Below are 20,549 nucleotides of genomic sequence, written 5' to 3' on the forward strand. Positions count from 1 at the left end.
GACGCTTCAGAAAATATGCTCCCAAATCTTGAAAACATAATGTATTACATAAATTGGCTGCTGTCCTCCTGTCGCGCAGTGAACTGGCTTGATCACACAAGGACACTGAGGGAGCAGGGCGTGGAGGAGTTTGAAATGCTCGTCTTCCGCCGAAAATACTTCTACTCTGATCAGAATGTCGATAAAAGGGATCCCGTTCAACTCAACTTGCTCTACGTGCAGGTAAATCAATGATTTACACCTCATGCAAATTAAGTCATATTCTAACGGTAGGTGATACTGGTCCTCATGAGTCGGAAGATTCTCATGCTTGAAGTTGTTTGACAAAAAAAAAAATGGAGGTTTTTAGTACTTTTTAATTTCTTTTTCATGGAATTGATAAGTTACAGGGTGTGATATTTTATTTCAGCTGAAGGTCTCTCAAAGGCATTGGTCCTGCTCAAAATAAGATGTCATGGCTTCTCACGTTTTTAACTCCATGGAAAAGAGAGCCTTTTTTTTTTTTAAGTTAAGGGAGACAACATTTATATGAGCTGCATTTTTCTTAGTATAGTTTATGGAAATATACACATACCTATGGAAATGTTCCTTCTAGTGTGCAGGGGGAACATGTATTTACCTGTGCTTGTTTAAATGACTGGACAAACCAATTAGCCTGTAGTTTGTTTGTACTTTGTGTCCTGATTATATACTTCCTTTTGCTGTTCTAGTCTCGAGACGCCATCATCAACGGCACCCATCCTTGCTCCTACGAGGAAGCTCTCCATCTGGCTGGTACCCAGATGCAGATTCACTATGGCGACCATGATCCGTCAAGACACAAGATAGGCTTCCTTGAGTAAGCTCAAACATACCAAGATTAGAAATTGACCAAGTAGCAAAAAAACATGCCTGCATTTAGAAACAACAAGTTACTTCACGTACGTGTATGCTCTGTTAGGTTGACTTTTCAGCTTTACAACAAGTTGCATAATGCGGAGAAGCAGAATACGACCGATACATGCAATTTAGAGCAAAATCACGATGTTGATAGAGACAGAACTGGGCCAGCAAATGGATTGTAGATGCAAAAGTGGATGCAAATGCAAAGGCTCTTGGTTGCCAAAGTGGAAGGGCTACTGCACATGATAAAAGCATTGAGTAGAACATCTCAACAATTCCTAAGTCAACTATCTCATTAGTGCTTTTGTAGCCTCATTTTGCGATTCAGCCAGGACAAGTGTTCTGTTTTTGCAGTGGGCAAATAAAAATGCTGGCCGTGTGCCCTTTTGGAAGGAAAACTGCCGCATGTGCCCATGCAGTTCATTCAGTAAGGACATTTTGTGACCTGTAGGTGTGCATGAGCATGATCTATAGGTGTGTATGTAACACAGTGTTTACTATGAAGACTTGAATATTCTTTTCCTGCTCCACAGTCTGAAAGACTTTCTCCCTAAAGAGTACGTGAAATTGAAGGGCGCAGAAAAGAGGATCTTTGGAGTAAGTAGATCAGTTTGGTTGATTTTTTCTTCTTTTTTTTTCGAAAAGAGGCAAGCCACTGATTACAAGCTTGTTGGGAGCTTGTGAAGACTTGTGAAGTTTGGTTGAAGTACATGTATATTAATCTTACCGGTTTGCATTTTCACAAAATGGGTTTTGATTTATCAAACAGAAAAATGCAACCAAATAATCAATACATTGATTAGTAAGTCTAGATAGTGACTGAATAGCAATAGACCCTTTGCAGTTGGTTCTCGGTGATAGCTTTTTAATATGGCAAGGAACCATTGGAAAAATATCAGGCGCAATCCCTAGATTGCAGGCACAGAAGTGGATAGTGCAGATAATCTGGTTGTATTGAGATAGCCATTTTCATTTTTTTCTTTGAGTGATTAAATTTAGCTCAAACAGAGATTGTTTTCATCTGGCATTGGTTTGAGGAATTTAATGATTGTGCACAGTCACAACCAGACCAGTGATTTTCAACTGAAGGAAATAAACATGCTGCAACATTTCCCTCACAGGAACATGCTAAGCTGATTGGAGTCAGTGAGCTAGACTCCAAGGTGCGTTATACCCAGCTGTGTCGCTCACTCAAGACTTACGGCATCACCTTCTTCCTCGTGAAAGTAAGTCAGGAAGTGAAGTCGTTGATAAGAGAGTGGCATGTTTCTGAATAGCAGAAGAAATTGGGACTTCACAAAGCTGTTAGATGGCCGCAAACTCCAAACCAAATCCCTTCACATTCCTGCAGAGCGTGTCCGTTTTCTTCCTTGTACTACAGACTCCATGACTCCAATTTCTCAGTCGCCAAAATTGCCCATTGTCGCATGGTCGTAGATAAAATGTAAATGGGTCAATATGGACAAGGTAAAGACCCTTCTGTTAGTGAGTGTTGGGTTCCTTTAATAACTTTGCAATGTACGTTTGTGCTGTTGAGATTTGAACCTCATGTTCAGCTTTTTCTCCCCTTTTCCATTGCAGGAAAAGATGAAGGGTAAAAATAAGTTGGTCCCCCGGTTGCTAGGCATCACCAAGGAGAGTGTGCTTCGTGTGGATGAGAGGACCAAGGAAGTAAGTTGAGCTGATGTTCTCGCCTTCCTATTTGATATGAAGGCAGTTTGAATCCTCAGAACCATTCATTCTTCATTCACAGGTTTCCTCCCTGCGCTGTGTGCTATGATGAATCTAATAAAGACCTGTAGAGGCTTTCTATGGTAGCCATCTTGTAGGGCAGTTCTTTTGTTCTACAGGGAAACTTCCATTGTGCACACACTGTAGAAAAAAGCACTGGCCTGCAAGATGGCAGCCATGCAAACCCTGTATAGATCCTGGCAGTGTTCAGAAAGCAGCTGGTGCTCATTTGGCTTTAGTAATTTAGTCTGTTGCTTTTGCTTCTGATTTACTTTTAAAAAGGAAACTTTCAGGTCTCACATAATTTGTGAATACATGTATGTTAGTATAGTGTATGTCACATAGCCGATCATCTACCAAACTTTAATTGTTAGTACGTAACTGCCCGGCCCACGACAACAAAAATACCTCTGGTATATGAAAGAGTTTCACCAGTTTTATGATTAATTCAAGATTCACAGTCATTACATTGTTATATTTTGTCAAATGTGTGTGTTTCAAGCAAATGGTGCAAGTGTTCACCTGGATAAATTCATTTTGAAGCTTACAAATTGAAGTAAAGGAGGTTGACGTGATGTTTGAAGTGACCTATTTGAGTAATTTCTGCCCCAGGGAAATCAGTTCTCAATCGGACCCATGATTTCCCTCTTACTAGTACGAGAAGGTTAAGGCCGTGAGTTCCGGTCCCACCCAAGTTAACTTGTAATGAGTATTTCTTTTTTTTTACAAGTGCTTGGGTAGCTCGAACTTGAGAGAAGAAATTGATTCCACTTTGTGTACCCGCAAACTTCTACTTCATGGTAGCCTTTTCTGTGCACAGTGGCAAATCTTACTCAACTCTAAATCATTTTAGATTGTGGCAGTACAGAGAAATACCCAGTAACGGCGTTGAACCACGTTGCTTTGTGTAGATCTCTCGGTCAAACTTTGCTCTGCTTTTCCCCTTCCTGTCCTCAGATCATGAAAACCTGGCCGTTGACAACAGTACGTCGTTGGGCTGCTTCCCCGAACAGTTTCACCCTGGACTTTGGTGACTACTCTGAGTCCTACTACTCGGTACAGACCAAAGAAGGGGAGGCCATCGGCGCACTTATCGCAGGCTATATTGACATCATTCTCAAGAAGGTCAGTTTCATTCTGTGGCCACTTTAACCCTAACCACCCCAAAATCCAGTTCTTTTTTTTTTGGGATTATGACGGGCTTGGTCCTTGAGCCCTGAAGCACTGCTTGCGTGTAAGCTTTGTGTTAGAGGTCCATCGACAGAGTCCATCTTGCAAGAAATGTGGTTTGCCCAAGGAGTGTTGGATTTTGATGGATTTTGTTGACTGCCTAGTAAAAGACGCTGGGGAGTGAGGCTTAAATGAAAGGTGCCGTTGCCTTTACTGAGTGACTTTGACCACAGGTTTGTTGAGCTTCAGATATTGGCAAAGATGTAGCTTTCTTACGGTGGTATTACGTTTTTGCTTAGCGTATTGTTTAATGTTTCACAGGCAATGTACATGTATTTTAAAACTGAATTCAGTGTTGTCAGTTGACTGTAAACAAGTTCTGTGTCGTTACCCTATTGTGCTTATACAAGTTGGACTTAAGTTCAGAAAACCCAGCCAATGCCAAAATTTGTAGGGGTGTGACATTACACAGCCATGGTCAATAGTCTATCATGTGTGAGATGAGTCAAATACATGTATATGTACGTGCTTGGTATCACTGAATCACATCCCAGGTTGGGCTCATTAGGGCTTATTATAGATATGGGTAATTCCAGAAATTAGGGGTGCAAACTGTGACATTTTCGTGTCCCTGTTACATCTGGTCTTTGTTATTTGACATGGAAATATCACCGGAATCGATTCAAACTATTACTACATGTTTGGCAGGTAATTTGCATGAATTCATCACTGTTGGAAATTAGAAAATGTGTTCTGAACTTACAACATCATATCAGATGTGACAGGGATGCACAAAAACTATGGACCCCTAATTTCTGGTATTACCCATATTCACGCATACATGTATTTAACAATTTCTTGAAGGTTTCAGAAATTTCTGTCATCGTGCTCTTTCATGTGAAGGTGCTAGAGGTGTAACTGCTTAAATGGTACCAATTCCATGTCATAGAGCTTGTGCATGGTAACCTTTTTTCCTGTAAGAGCTGTTCCACTGGGACACACATGAGTAGACCTTTTGTGCTAGATCCCTCCATTACAAAGGTAATTACCAGCAAGCTGGCTGCCATGCACAACCTCTGTAAGTTACAGACATAATTTGAAAGCGGCTGAAAAGTGATGTAAAGTAAGAAGTGTAGGTCAAGACATGTCGTCAGTGTCCCTTTAACAAGGACCTTCATCATCATCATCTTCTTCCTGCACTGCGCATAAATCTCTACGGGAGTATGCTCACACATTGGCTGACACACATAGAAGCAGATGCAGACTTAACTTAATGCATGCATAAGAAGGCAAATGTGCACAGGTAAAAACTACACGTACAGAACATGCAGTGGTTAGGAGATGATGGCTATCTAAAGTTGCTTTCGTCTTTGTCCGTCAGCAAAAAGGCAAAGACCGCATCGGCTTGGAAGGGGACGAGGAGGCCACCCTCCTGGAAGACAGCGTGTCACCGGCCAAGGCGACCTTCCTGCAGCACCAGACTAACCGGCCAGGCCACGCATCAGAGGGCTCTGTGGCCCTGCCTGCTGTCATGAGGGCTGGTGGCTCAGGTAGGCTGATTGGAACCATCATGTCTCTACCTACCACTGGTAATAGTGGGAGCTGTAGGCCAGCTAGGTTTGACGATTAGAGTGTTTGAGGAGTCAATAACCTCAGAGGACTTTCAGTGCTGTTAATATTTCCGAGGTCTATTGCTGTCCATGTAAAATGTCATTTTGGTTGAGAAACAAGTTAATGCCAAAAAAAGTCTCTGATTTCCGGTCAGACCTGTGTATTCGCAAAATAAAAAAGTTTTTATTTGGTATAAAACAATGTCCAAAACATGCCAAACCTGCTGAATCAACTGGAATCCTGCTACCGCATAATAAGGGGGGGCCTATGAAATAAGTTTTCTTTCTGAGGAAAGGCTCTTGTGGAATGTTAAAATGATTTTTTGTTTTGCTCGAATTTAAAGCTTGCTTGTAGTTTGCAGTGACAGTTTTATGAAAACTGAGCTCTTTGCTTCTGTCTCCATAGCCGGCACTTACACCACAGGAGAGATGCAGCCCCCGCAGCACGCGGTCACCAAAGGCCAAGCCAACATGGCGCACACTGCACCCGTGGTAATTTATACAACACGGGGGAGGGGAGGGAGACGGAGAGGAAGAGGGGGGGGAACACTTGGAAGGAACTGACAGTGGGGTGTAGGCTGTTTGATCTTATTTTGCCTTTGGTAAAAACAGTTGTATCATCCACAGCCGTGGACAGGGGCTAGAAATGAAAAGCAAGAACAGAAATGATTCAATTTGAGTTGTACATCAGTCCGCTGACCATCTGCTGATTTGGTCACACGTTGCATGTTTACAGTGTTCGGCCAGATTGTAGATTCAGGTCCCCTTTAAAAATACATCAAATTATCTCCTGATTTCTGTCTCTGTCTTCAGCCCAGCCAAGCCCGTCAACCTGGACTGACTACAGCCCAGCAAGCCTTCCAAGGCAACGTGGAGAGAGGCTTCACTGCCGTGGACGCTGCCCAGAATGATCTCATGACCAAGGCCGAGCTGCCGCCGCTTGGAACCGATCCCGTAAGTAACAAAAGGCCAAAGTAGTTTGTCATATTCATTTCTGCTGCTGCAGCTTCTTCCGTCCTGACCCTGGAGACCCGCTCATAATTGGGGGAGGGGGGGGTGAATTTATGTGTGATTACAATGCCCAAAGGCCCATACAATGCTGGCGATGAAGGATACTCCTCACAATAAAAGAAACCAAACACAGTGGTATACTATAAAACTGTTAATACTTAGAGTGGAAAAAAAAAACACATGATAGTGTGAGCTCTATTAAAAACCGGAGCAATTTTTCAAAGATACCTTGCTCTTTTCGGTATGATGTCACTTACTGCAATGGGAGAGTGTTTCCTTATTATGCCTAGCCCTTGGATTCTTCCCGAATGACCTTTTTTGTTGTTGGGGACTGTCAGAAATTAGCATGTTGAATGGTGGCTGCCTTGTGTGCAAATGGAAAACATCACGCTGTGTGCTATTTTTCCATCGCTGCATTTAGTTATCACATTGGTTATCCCTCTCAGATCACTCAAAATCTACCAGGAAGGTTCAGGTGATGATTTTGGAGGATTCCATAAAGTGGAGCCAGACCTGTTTCTGTTTATGTAGACTTAGTACCCCGTGAAAGATTAAGGTGGAAATAATCTGCTGGGCTAGTGATGGCTTTATTTATGAAATCAATATAATTATGGTTGGTATTCAGGGAACCAGTCCAAGATGGCTTCTTGAACACAATGTGGTGAAATGTAATTATAAGTCATAAAGTCTTAAGTATGGCCTAAGATCGATGTTAGCTAAGACCCTGCAAAGCAGAGGATCCGTCATTTCTACATCCACTAATTCTTTCCTCTTGCTTGTGCATGTAGTTTGAGTTGTAAACAAACAATCGGACCTTCGAGTTTTGCTGTCATTGTCTTTGCCAAATGCTCGCTTCTCAGGCCTCTAAGCAGTGGCGTCAGAACACCATCGATGTCAACAAGCAGAACATCCAGTCCCAGCTGAGTGCTTTGTCGGCTGCCACTGCCGGCATCATCAGCCAAACCTCTGGCGATCCCTCCGATACTGACTACACCTCTGTTGGTTCTCACATCACCACCATGTAAGGGCAGTAGTGTATACCAGGCAAGATATGGGACGGAGGGGTACCCGCCGCTTACCTGTCCAATCCCTATACACACTCTGGACTATTGTTACCTAACACCTCCCCTAGAAGTCTGTAAAGAATTCCTGAGATTCCGATCAAACAGTGACCAACACAAAGCCGGAGGGGTTCTGTCCATCCCATATCTTGCTTCCAATGCAGTAGTGACATTAAGAAGAGAAAAGTTTCTGATTACCCATCTGAATAATTTGCTCTGAGATGTATTTCAAGTACCTGTTTCTTTTCAATCTGTGCTAATTTACTCTATATTTGAGAAGCCAACTTTTTTCATAGTTGGTACATGAAATTTCAAAAATTTACCAAAGCACCAATGTTCACAGCTGGTCTCTTGGCAAAAGCATGTTGGAAGGTATAACATGAAATCATTGCTTTAGAGGTTTAATGTGATTTTTGAATTAGTTCTATTCTTGTCGACTGAAGTAAGGGTCAGCGGTACATTCTTGAAGTAAGCTTGAAGGCCTTGGGTTGAGTTTAACCCATACAGGTTTGCAGAGTTTGCATTTTTCACATTCTCTTGTACACACTGGAGTGTACGGTGAAGCTATGAAATTGCATTTGCAAAGGGCAAGACCCAGTTTTAACCCCTTCGCATCGGGAGGCGGCTAGACACGCCGTAAAAATTGAGATCCTCAGCCCGCTTTTCAGTTATTATTCTCGGCCCATGCTCGAGCAAACACGGTGAAAGAAGGCAGATCCTGGCTCTTGTATATATGGTAATTGGCCTTTGTGCGTAGCCCAGGAATGAAAAGACCGAATTTGCATCATAATCACCAGCTTCACAATAGTCCCCACTTTGAAAAGAGGCAACGGGAATGTGGAAGGGTGAGTAGAGCTGCATGCCACCAAACGATCAGACTTTTCACCGTGTAATTCAAAGCGTGCAGAGCACGCAGGGCCACAAACCGAGAATTTGCGGTTTAGCAGGTGGCCTTGGTGGCCAAGCGAGGCTGGAATTCTTGGAGTCGGCTTTTGGGAAGATATTCCCGTCGTCAAGGGGTTAAGAAGTAGAAAAATGACCTGGATTGCGTCTGTTCTTGTGCTCTGCAGCTCGTCTAACCTGACTGAGATGACCAAGGGCGTCAAGATGCTGGCTGCTCTCCTCGGGGAAGAAGGAGACGGTAACAGCATCCTGGATGCAGCCAGGGGCCTGATGGGGGCTTTCTCTGACCTCCTCAAGTGTGCCCAACCTGAGAGTCAAGAGGTTAGTCTGTGTGGGATGATTGTTCATGGAGTGGTCTGTCATTGGCACTTTTCAGGTGATTAAGGTAGGAGTGTTGCAGTGATAAAAGGTGTATCATGCTAGCACCTGTGCTTCATGGCCTGGATATAAATGTGTCCCATTATCCCCACCTCGGGTAGAAATTTCCCGAAAAGCTATCATACATGAAATTAGAATCCAAACTTAAGAGCAGAATTCGAAACGCAACTGTGAACGATGGCAAAAGCATATTACAAGTAAGGTACTAGTTTGAAGATCCAGTAAACTACACAGAAATCTTGTTAGCCAAAGGAACCTACCCAGTGCTGGTTTTGGATTGGTAGATCATATGGGTTAAGCGACTGATTGAGTTTTGAGGGAGATTGGTGATTCACGTGGAAGGGACTTAAGTCTTTCAAAAAGCAAGACAATTGAAAAGCTTCCTTATCTGCTCTTGTGTCTTCCTTAAAATTGTTTCAACATTGCACTTATTGCGTTGCATTTATTTCTGTAAAGCAAGATTGTAACCCTGTCGCTAGGAAAGCCAGAAAATTTGAGTATTATGTCTTTCCCAGCGTAATTCTTAAATTTATCTCAAATAGTTTCGTTACTTTTTGAGCACTGCATTTTTCTTGTAAAACAAGATGGTAGTACGACATCACCAGCAAATTTGGCTCAAGCAGCGCATACGGTACATAAAAATATGTCTCTTCATTTCACAGCCACGCCAGAATCTTCTGAGTGCTGCTAACCGAGTCGGTGAAGCCCAGAATGCCTTACTCAGGAGTATTGGCTCAACAGGTGACATGGACCCTAAATTCCAGGTACAATGAATTTTTGGCACCCAACAAGGATCAAGCCCCAGAAGCCCCAGTTTTATTTATCTGAGTGCAGTATTATTGAACAGACTTAAGGTGACTTGATTGTACCTACAGTGATCGATAAACGAGGTTTTCCACCTCTTGCCAAACCCATATAAAACAAGAGCTTCAATTTTGCTCTTCCCACGTATAGGATCTGCTGCTTGGATTGGCTAAGGCCGTTGCCAATGCCACAGCGGCCCTGGTCTTGAAGGCTAAGAACGTGGCAAGTACGACAGAGGACCAAGCACTGCAGAACAAGGTCATCGGCTCGGCTACCCAGTGTGCCCTCAATACCTCACAACTTGTGGCTTGCACAAAGGTATGCTGCGCACCCCTTCCCCCGCAAGTTGTTTGGCAGAAGTAGGATGTTATAGGTTCTCGCAGAATATGCCTCTTGGGATGCTGTCTGTTTCAGGTATTGATATGTACCGCTTGCAGTGGCGACAGCTTGGAAAAACCGAGTATTGCTCTACTCCGTGGTGGAATAGTAGAGAGAGTGCAGTGTTTTACTTATGGGAGCTTGTAAGTGGTGCAATTTTTGAGAAGTTTTGAAGGATGTTGTACCTGAATTGTGGAATTCGTCAGTAACATTTTCCCTAATTTAATGAGATTTCAAATTTCTTTTCTCCTTTCATATCTTGTTATTTCCTCCATTTTCAACATTCTTTACTGTAGTCATTGTACTTTAGGGGTTCACGCTGAGTTATTTCCTTTTTTTTTTCATCGTCAGCATAATATCTGGGAATTTTAGACTTTAAATATAATCATCCAGGTTTTACTATTATTGTAGCACCGAAAGTTTCGTTCAAAAACAATGAGAGAACTCCTCCTTTGCTAGCAAGTCCAAAAATGTCACAACCCCCCCTTTTTTTGCTATTAAATACAACCTCTGCTAGATATTACAAAGATTTCTCCTCCCACAATCTTACCCCTGGCTGATGCAACGGACACATCCCGTGGGTTTTGATTTGTATAACCACAGCATCCTTCACTTCCCTTTTTATTTTTGTACTTGTTCACACCGTCTAAGTTTTGGAAGATTTGCTCGTTTATACACAGTGGGGATAGAAACAGATCGCTTTGTTTGCAAAAGTGCTGTCATTGACTGCGATTGTAAATTCTCATTTTTTTTTTTTTCAAAGAGAGAATGGAACCTGGGTATGAGAAACCATCTGACCATGGTGGCCTTCGCTTCCTACATTTGGTACACCTGTCAGCCTTTCATTTATTGTTTGCCCGTACATGTAGGTCGTAGCTCCAACCATCAGCAGTCCGGCCTGCCAGGAACAGCTGGTAGAGGCAGCCAAGCTGGTGGCTAAGTCTGTTGAAGCTGTGGTGGACTCCTCTAAGGTCAGTGACTATTGGTCCATTATGCATGTACTCGCATGGAGCTCAAATTGAAAAAAAAAATTTACTTGAAGCTATTCAAAGGGATGTGAAGATGGCATGACAGTTTGGCTCTACATACCAGAAATTATTTCATAGGTAGAGCGTAGATAGACAAATTATTTCAGTGTCGGTTGGTATGCAAAAAACTTTACAGACAGGGTATGATCATTTGAAAAATGTAAAGTCTGAGTTGAGGATGAGTTGTTTTCGTAGATTTGGTAAGAGTTCAGTACGTAGGTCAACATTGGATTTTTACAATTTTTCAATAGTGATTTTCAAGTCAGATGAATGAGACGTTCCTGATATTTGCAATCCTTGTAGATTCTTTGAAAAAAGGTGGAAAGTAGGTTTTCTTTCTAGGCAGAAACAGTTGATTGTATTGATAAGTAATGGAAGGTAGTTTCCAGGGCTTTAACTAGTTTGTCAGTTTCCAGTACCTTATCGATAATCCTTCCCCCAACCGTGTTATATTTGTATTACTATAGTCCAGTTGTTGACATCGCTTGATTTTTTCCCTATAGAATGCTACTGAGGATGAGAACCTCTTGCGTGATCTTGGCGAGGCAGCCACAGCGGTCACTAAAGCCCTGAACGACCTCCTGCAGCATGTAAAGCAAGGCACAGCGGCTGCTGGCCGTCCGACCACCCTGTACGATGACGCCTGTGATAAGATTATGACGGCTACAGAGAAGCTATTCAGCAGTGTGGGCAATGCCGCCGAGATGGTCAAGCAAGCCAAGATTCTCGCCATGGTCAGTGTGGCGGTCAATCTTAAGAAATCTTCCCGAGTTGATTAGAACAGTCAGTTCAGCCCTCACCCTCTTGATTTTCTAACCAATCCAAGCCATGGTATATGTCTGGCATGCTTTCACAGAAGTCTGTGATGTGAGCCAGTACCTATGATATGTGCAGCTTTAGCATGGAAGTTGTCATCAGAGATGAGCTCATGTTAATTGCCAACAGTGCACAATGGTTGGGGCTTACCAAATTGATCTTTTGCCAAAGCATATGATGCAGAAAGCACCATCCTTCCAATTCTCCTCTGGGATGGAAAAATTGGCATTATTGACATGACACAGCAAAGCAAAAATTATAGAAATGTTTCCTTCAGTTGGGAAACTTACTGCTTCTGCCTTTCTTAACTACTTTAGTAACAAGCTTTGAGCATTTTTGCCTTTGCGTGAAAGGATTGATGAAGGATTTCTGATTGGTATTTTATAGCTGAGAAGAACGTTTCTAAAAAAGAACATCGTTTGAAGTGTGTATATTTGTTGAGAAGTTGGGAGGAGGCTTTCGAGACATTTCTTTGTGACACGAAGGGAGTGCAATACTTTGCAAATCGGTAAAAGCCAGATTTGTGAAAATTCCTTCCTGTTTCAGGCTACGTCACACCTTGTCAATGCAATCAAAGGTGACGCCGAAGCCGTCTCAGAGAGTGACTCGCAGAAACGCCTCCTGAATGCCGCCAAGCAGCTGGCAGATGCCACGGGCAAGATGGTGGAGGCGGCCAAGGCCTGTGCCAGTAGCCCCCACGACGAGGCTCAGCAGCAGAAGCTAAAGCAGGCTGCAGAGGACCTGCGCACGGCCACCAACGCCGCCGCCAACAACGCCCTCAAGAAGAAGATCATGCAGCGATTGGAGGTGGGTAAAGCACAAGTCTGGGGTTCCTTGTGCTAACAAGCGATAACATATTGTACCACTTGCACAATGTTCAGACAACTTTATGCATACCGAGCACATGTGACCAATATCTGTTAGAATGTTGGAACCGTCATCACCAGCCTTTTGCTCGTTGGTGGAGTGTATCCTCTCATATATTGCCCCCTTTACTCCATGCTCATTCCGCCTAAATTCACGATCTAAGATTAAGGTATTTTGTAGATTGAAGGAATGCCATTGGTGTGGTTGTAAGTTGCAGAAGAATCACTAGTCTTTCCGTAACTTATAAGGAATGCATCACCAGTTTGTACATTTTGGCTTGGAGTCTTTCTGTAACTTACAAGGAATGCATCACCAGTTTGTACATTATGGCTTGGATTTACTTCGATGTGCAGAATGCTGCCAAGCAGGCCGCTGCGGCATCCACCCAGACCATCGCCGCTGCCAACGGGGCCAAAGACTCCACCAAGAACCCCAGCACGCAGCAGCACATGATAGACGAATGCAAGGTTAGACTCTTTGCCTGTGATATTAAAAATATGTCTGTGCGGCTTCGGTTCTTCTAGATAACTGCGTCACCAACAGTCTTTAGAAAATTTGTGCTTGTTGAGATTTCCTCTCTGACAGAAAACTGTAAACATCTCTCTTTTTATGAGGAATCTATCATATCCGTAGCATATATGCCGCAGTTGTACCTGCTATGAAAATTATAAAATGCATGTCGTTTAAAAAATCATAGCCTTTCTTAAAACATAACTTAAAACATAACCAATACTTTTTTGCTTTTCGGAAGCCTGCAAATCAGTGTAGTTGTTGCATGCAAGTCAATGGGCCGGCTATACAGCAAGAGGTATGTATGATATATGTTATTATTGTATAGCATTGATATATTATGAATGTTACTGTCATGTTTTGTGACAGATTGTGGCTGAACATATCCCTAAGCTGGTGCAAGGAGTGCGTGATTACCTGCAGCAGCCTGACAATCTCGGCGTACAACTGGGTCTGATCAATGCCAGTCAGCATTTCATCCAGGTACACTTCTGCATTTCTGTGGTATTAAATATTCAGTGAAGTCCTAGACCGGCGCTAGACACCTAAATGAAAACTCCACTGGATGTAGAAGGATACTTACGTAATATACCAGCGCACAGAGAACGGTGTCGTGTGTTGTTTCGTTAAAATGTAAGTGGAAGAAGAGGGGGTTAGCTTCAACAGCCATGAAAGCGTTCAGTCTTTTGATGCCTTACATTCATTACACACACTTAGACCTCAAATCCCAGATACTTCAATTGGTCATTTGCTGAGCAAGCAGTAACCCAGGTGCTGGATGCAAAAGGAAAGAATACAATCCTTGGTATCCAAAATATGTAGAATCACAGAGCTTTATAGGGAGTGACAGTTAAAAACACTCTCACATTTATTTTGTTAGTGATGGGCCAATTGCAACAGTATAATTGTACTCCATGCATATGAATGTAACCCGAGTAGAATTGAATGCTGCTAATTCGGGCTGAGCTGAAGTGCGCCCTCATTGGCGAAAGAAAGACAGATGGTTCTTAGTTTTCCAACTGGGTTCGAGTACATGCTGGGCGTGCGCGCGAAGACCACACATTCTTGACTAAAATCATCGCGCGTACTGGGCTTGCTCCACGTCAAACGCGAATAATCCTTCGCAGGTATGCATTGCGTGAGTACCAAAGGACTGTCAATTTCATTTCAAAACACGCCCTCTTTTGTTCCTGCTCGGAGCAGATAGGAAACTTCTATATTTATCGCACACTGTTCGATGAAGGTCTGTTTCCTCAATAGTCAAATTCCTCATTTGCTTCTTTGCAGCCGGGTACTGATCTGATCTCAGCCAGCCGGGCTGCCATCCCAACCGTGGAAGACAAGGCTGCCGCATTGCAGTTGGCCAATTGCACGAAGAACATGGCCACAGCCCTGACAGATCTCCGATCAGCTGCCAACAAGGTGAGAAGGACCCAAAGGATTCAAAGAAAATGAAGTTTACTTTTAATTGCAAAGTTTTTTCTCAAATAAATCATCAAGCTAGGCATTCAAATTACATGATATTAATGTTTGCTACTTCATAACAAAACTACGAACACTTTTAGAGAACCTTTCTTCATGTCCCATCTCTCAAAAGCGGCCCCACTAAATGGCAATTCAAGGATACCAAGCCCAATGCAAATTTGTAGAGACTAGGCTCTACCTTCCCCAATCCCTCAAAATCCAATAAAGCATCTCGTAGATTTTGAAGGATCTAGTTGATTCATGTTTATGATTAGATGAAAGAGAAGCAACAGCTATATGGAATTTGAATGACAGTGATGTGTTTCTTAAAAGATACTTAACAGGCCTCACAGGTCATTCATCATTTCTCTGCATTATGTCCCTGAAAAATTATTACTCAAAACAACTTGGCTAGTTGTGTAAAATTGTCAATAAAGTACTTGCTCTTGTTGGTTGTACTGGTTGCAGTGTGCTCATTTTACTTCCATAAGCTGTACCATAGATTTTTCCACATCAGCCACATGTCACTGTGGTTCAAACCATCTATGGTACAGATTCAGATAAACCGAGATGGAGATTGTTTAGTCGCTTAGTACTGTTACGTTTCCTTTGAATTTTTCTCACGTCTGATGTTGTCTTGTGGAGCTGTTGGAAACTTGGTCTCTTGTTGATATGTTGGATTTTTTTTTTTTAAGTCTGGTTTCATTGTGTTCCTTTGTATTGTCGAGGTTTCTTGAGAGGTGTAATTGGGGTGCCATTTCTCAACAAGTGTCTAACAAGTTGTGCTTTTCCTGTTTCAACTACAGGCACAAGAGGCATGCGGTGCACAAGAGATTGATAATGCCTTGGACATGATCAAAGCATTGGAGGACCAACTGGATGAGATTAGGCTGACGGCGGATAACAACAAGCTCACTCCCCTGCCTGGAGAAACGGTGAGTAAGAACCTCCAAGTGGTCCTCCGTCACTAATTTGAGTATGCCTTTTACTTGCTAACACACAAGTGCTGTTTGGGTAGAATTCACGAAATGAGTAGTTTTGGTTTGTCAAACTGACATGAAAGTGTGCACTTGCACTTTGAACACTGACTTGTGATTTCAAGATTTTAATTTTTATGAACTAACACACAAGGATACTCTGGACGTACAAGTCAGAGAAAAATGCTTTAAAAGGTTTGACCCAATTCACTTTATTCATATACATATACTGGTGAAATGTAATGACATTATACCAAAACCTTGCTTACGTGGATTGTTTGCACAGGAAAAACATACAAAAAACATGATGAACTGATCTGATCTCGTGCAGTGATTGTAGTAAATACATATAAGTTTGCCACCAAAACTGACTTCAAACGTCCAAACTGTTGTTCCGAATCGTGCCCCAACAAAGAAAGTAAGAATTACTTAGGCTTATCACTGGCCAAGGAAGCCATGCTTCAGTTATGCTGTCAACGGTCCTGTGTTCATGCTTATGATATCTCCAAATCTTCACTCAATCCAATTGAGCTAAATTATCTGCATCCCTTCTTCCTCAGCCGGAATCCTGTGCCACTCAGCTGGGCACCACGTCCAAGAATGTGGGCGCTTCCATGGCCCAGCTACTGACTGCCGCCTCTCAAGCCAACGAGACCTACACCGGCATGGCCGCGAGGGAGACGGCCAACTCCCTGCAGAGCCTGACGGGAGCAGTCAGGGGTGTGGCCGCAACAACACAGGTAAGCGGGAATGCACGCCCCTGACATGGGCCAAGTTGGATCGGCGACCATTTGTTAACCGTTGGTCAATTTTCCCTGGTAACCTATACCTAAACTGCAGTCTGGATACCAGGCAAACTTGATCAGGAGTCGTCCAACTGTTGCTGAACTTGGGCATAAATTACCAAAATGAGGAGCAGTTAGTCACACTGTGCACTAGTGGAATTTAAAATATGAGCCAAAACACTTTTGAAAACTCTCAAGGAGGTTTGTAATCGACAGCAGCATCTGTCTGTGTCTTATATGGAATTGTAATGTAATAATAAGAATAACTATAGAGAAAACAGACTTTGAAGAGCTTGCTTTGTATAGATTATACAGTGGAACGCCGCTATAACGAACAAGACGGGGTCCACCCTAAATGTTCGGTACAGCGGTAGTTCGGTATAGCGAATTTAACTGCCGAACGTTTTGTTGCCATGTTTAATAGCGCCCTCTATTGTCTAACCGAAGTGCACCCTCTTGTGATACTATGATTCGCTGTTTTCGTGATGTTTCGCCGTTGCATTCAAGTTTAAGGTTTCTGGAAATGTATCTGTTAATTATTTTTGTTTTTTATTTAAACTTGAGTCAAAAAATTGATATCGAGTTTATCCTAAAAGTTGTGAAACTACCGCTCAGGATCGATCTCTGATGCATGCTGTGGCGAATCTCGGTAGATTTGTGTATCAGGGGTGCCCTCTTTAGACTATTGTTAGTGCAATGCCACTGTGCGCGTACGTGCGATTTTCTTCCGCACCCGATCATGTGGAGTCGCAAAACCAGTGTCTATTCAATACTGTTGACAACTAGTGGCTTTCCCTTCTAATCCTTGGAGAAATAATGGCCACTTGTCACTTTCCAACATAAAAAGACACCAACTGTGTTATCATGTTGACGTTGGGGAATTACAAACGGCAACTGAATAGTGTTCGGTAGGTTCTGTGAACAAATTATTGGGAGCCAAGGACGATGTTTGGTACAGCCGAATGTTCGGTATAGCGGTAATCCACTATACACCACCTTCAAACAATGAGTCAGTGTTCAGTGTTAAGTCTGCCACATTGTGGTCAATTCTGTTAAGCATATTTTTCTTGAGATCGAGCATTAAAGTTTGAATGTTGAAATAGAGGTCAGGTGCATATGTTTAACTAGGAACATTTAAAAAACCTACATGTAAGTTGAAAATCTGCAATGATGCCAAAATAACTCGTAATGGTGACCAAAACAATACATTGTCATCTCCGTCAGGAGAAGCCTGCGAGAGATGCCATGATCGACCGTGCCAAAGATGTCCTGGACAAGTCGGCCAATCTCTTGGAAGAAGCCAAGAAGGCCTTGGCAGATCCCAATAACCCAGACAACCAGCAGCGCCTGGCACAGGTACGTGCCATCATGTAAAGACGAAATAGTTTGAGGGTCGAGATATTGTTTGTCTCTCTCTCAAGTTTAGGGATCATAGGTGTGTCTTTTGATCACAGTGTTTACTGTGACCCGGATTGATCAAAGTGTAATCTTGGGGGATTTCCATCTTGATACAGTTTTGTTGGTGAAGCCCTCTTTTGTGATTTTGAATCTTTCCGATCTTTCTGTGGCCTTCCTACACACTCTTGTGTATCTGTTATTCTGTACATGAATATAGTTGAAAGACCTGCAGTGAACAGGATTGAAGACTTGGCTTTGTCTGTGTGGTGTAACTAATATTGAGATTCGCTTCTTTCATTCTCTCAAGAAATGAACTAGTATGACAGTATAAAGCAGGGGGTTTTCTGGCAAAAACCCAGAATGAGAAAGTTTCATTAAACCTTGAAAAGAACAGTCTTGCCTGGTTTTCACGGCTTTACAAGCCTCACAGTCTTAACTTGAGGCCGATTTGACAAACAGATGTTGTTTTCCCCAACTGATCTCGTATCTGATCGTTAAATGGAACTAGGTCGCCAAGGCAGTATCGCATGCTCTCAACGGCTGTGTGAGCTGCCTCCCTGGCCAGCGAGATGTGGAGAAGGCTATCAAGTCCGTGGTGGAGGCCAGTAAGGGACTCATGTCCGGCAAGGTAAAGCTTGGCACAGGTGTGGGTGTTGAGTGGAGTGCATTACCAAAGCATGCTTGCTGCATTCACTGTAGTTGAGATAGAAACTAACGATCACTTGCCCGACAGACGGATCAATTTTCCAAATCCTTGGGAGTCCTTGTTGCCAATGAAATGCTTTGAAATATGGAATTTGTGGACAGCCTACCCAGCAAGTAATGAAAAAGTCATTAATAGATCACAGACTCTAGAAAACTGTTGATAAAGTCACAGAATGGAATGAAACACATGTATGTATTGAGTCAGCGAAACAGTGTATTTAGAATGATCTTTGCAATGTTGGATAAAAAAATACACCCATTGCTTTTGTTGCTGTAGTTGTAGGCTTTCTTAACCACTTGCAGCTGGGTGCTTTTAAAAATGCAGTGCACACATACGGGAGATTTTCAAGATTTTCAGTTTCCAAAATTCTTCAAAAATTCATAATTTCATTTCATGGACGTTTACACGAATGACTGTTTGGTGGCTCTACTCTAAGCTGACAGGCAACCTTCATTGACTCCTGTGTATTTCAGCCAGGCCTGCCGCCCTGTAAAGAGAGCCCAGAATTTTGAGGTGTTGCGTAATTTCCTTTGCCCCAAGTGAATGCGAGTGGCGTCTTTTCAAACGCAGCTGGATTAGCATACAGCGGTGCTTTGTCTCTCATCAATGGGGCCCTGAAGCACATTTGTCTGCAGTGCTAATCCACCGGCATGCTACGCCCAAAACAGTGGTGTACTGTTTAAAAACTGTGACGGATTACCTTCGAAAAATGCAAGCCGAAAAATAATTGCAATTCCCAGCAGCAGGTCTTTTGTTCCGAGTACGGTGTTTTGTTACACGGACCAGCTCCTTTGTCCCATTTTGGGCCATGGTGCTCGAAACGGGGTTCCCCGGCAGCAAGTGGTTAATGCAAAGAGCTAGACTTCTTCACATGAATACCTGGTTTCAGTGCTGTGTATGAAATGCCCCTTGTTTCCAAGGTAATTATTTCTCAAATTTTGCGACTCATAGTGAGCTCATAACTGCAGCTCATAACGAGATGGAGCAATACCAACTCATTTACTTTGCTTGTTTTTCAGTAGTAATAATGCAAGCATTTGTAAAGCACATTTTCCAAGGATTACAATGGGCTATGAAAAAACAACTCTGGAAAATGCAACTGATTAAAAAAACAGGAAGAAAAGTAATACCACAAGTTCAGTTAAAATGAGCAAAGATATGATTTGAGTTTACTTTTGAAGTGGCTTTTGTATTGACAATGATGAATGTTGAGAGGGAGTGAGTTCCAGCCTCAGGGTCCAGCTACTGAAAAAGTTTGATCACCTGTTTTTTGAATGTGGGCGGAACTTTCACATGTTGCTCTGTGCTGAGGCCACCTTTTTTCTCAAAGGCTGCAGCTCATAACAAGAAGGAACAAGGCCAAATCTTATGCTTACCTTTGCTTTTTCAAAGTAGCACCTGACACAAAAGTGTTTAGTTAGAAGCTGCTTCCATGACGACTACATTTCAAGAAATGACCAGGAAACAGCAGATGCACACGTGACCCATGTAGCATCTTCAGTTCTCTTTTTTTCTGATACAAACCTACTTCAGCATGTAGAATGATTAACCCGGATTGCTGCATGGTATGATTTTCTTTGCTTGGCCAGAACTGTTCTTAACCTTTGACATGGCCTTGTCTGATTTGACTTGTCCCCTGACCTTGCCTGGCCATCTCTTAGCTTATCCGATTGGCTCGTGAGCAACATGAACAAAGTGGAAGGGTAAGCTACTAACCCAGGTCATTTCTGTCGCACAAGATGCACACTGGAATTCCCTAGACAGCAGAAAAGATCACAGAATTTGTTTTCCTTCAAAAGACACTACATTTTACTCTTCAGATGTTTGTTTTTATTGAGCTGAAAGTCTTTTTTATCAAGTTATGCATATATATGTATGACCTCACTTCGAACAGTACTGCCTTATATGGCCAAGATAAATATTTATAGTCAGTGAAAGTCTGAAACTCTTGAGACCAGCATCCAGGAAACCTCATGTACCAAAATAAATCATTTTTCTTGTTGATGTTTGCCAAACATATCAGTGGTGTGCTTAACATAGCTGAATGCAAAGCACTGTACACGCTTGTCC

At 42.6% G+C, this 20,549-nt stretch overlaps 1 protein-coding gene across 13 annotated transcripts in view; it reads left to right on the forward strand.

Moving 5' to 3' along the window:
* The window catches only part of LOC110976030 (talin-1-like), an 82,080-nt gene that overhangs the window by 21,240 nt on the left and 40,291 nt on the right, over positions 1-20,549 (forward strand). For 8 of the 13 annotated variants that reach the window (XM_087140400.1, XM_087140401.1, XM_087140402.1 and 5 more), the window contains exons 8-31: positions 80-222; positions 711-838; positions 1,416-1,479; positions 2,004-2,108; positions 2,464-2,553; positions 3,571-3,738; positions 5,165-5,333; positions 5,800-5,885; positions 6,207-6,347; positions 7,265-7,425; positions 8,536-8,689; positions 9,409-9,510; positions 9,701-9,868; positions 10,798-10,899; positions 11,460-11,690; positions 12,319-12,579; positions 12,993-13,106; positions 13,519-13,632; positions 14,437-14,571; positions 15,420-15,548; positions 16,151-16,330; positions 17,600-17,731; positions 18,282-18,401; positions 20,141-20,182. In XM_087140400.1, coding sequence (XP_086996526.1) covers positions 80-222; positions 711-838; positions 1,416-1,479; positions 2,004-2,108; positions 2,464-2,553; positions 3,571-3,738; positions 5,165-5,333; positions 5,800-5,885; positions 6,207-6,347; positions 7,265-7,425; positions 8,536-8,689; positions 9,409-9,510; positions 9,701-9,868; positions 10,798-10,899; positions 11,460-11,690; positions 12,319-12,579; positions 12,993-13,106; positions 13,519-13,632; positions 14,437-14,571; positions 15,420-15,548; positions 16,151-16,330; positions 17,600-17,731; positions 18,282-18,401; positions 20,141-20,182 — 3,239 coding nt within the window. The remainder of the gene's footprint in view (positions 1-79; positions 223-710; positions 839-1,415; positions 1,480-2,003; positions 2,109-2,463; positions 2,554-3,570; positions 3,739-5,164; positions 5,334-5,799; positions 5,886-6,206; positions 6,348-7,264; positions 7,426-8,535; positions 8,690-9,408; positions 9,511-9,700; positions 9,869-10,797; positions 10,900-11,459; positions 11,691-12,318; positions 12,580-12,992; positions 13,107-13,518; positions 13,633-14,436; positions 14,572-15,419; positions 15,549-16,150; positions 16,331-17,599; positions 17,732-18,281; positions 18,402-20,140; positions 20,183-20,549) is intronic. The other 5 variants (XM_087140404.1, XM_087140405.1, XM_087140408.1 and 2 more) reach the window with 1 other exon arrangement.

Source organism: Acanthaster planci, linkage group LG08 (assembly GCF_054643075.1).
Source record: "Acanthaster planci isolate LZ-2023a linkage group LG08, COTS_SCS, whole genome shotgun sequence".
Classification (NCBI taxonomy): domain Eukaryota; kingdom Metazoa; phylum Echinodermata; class Asteroidea; order Valvatida; family Acanthasteridae; genus Acanthaster; species Acanthaster planci.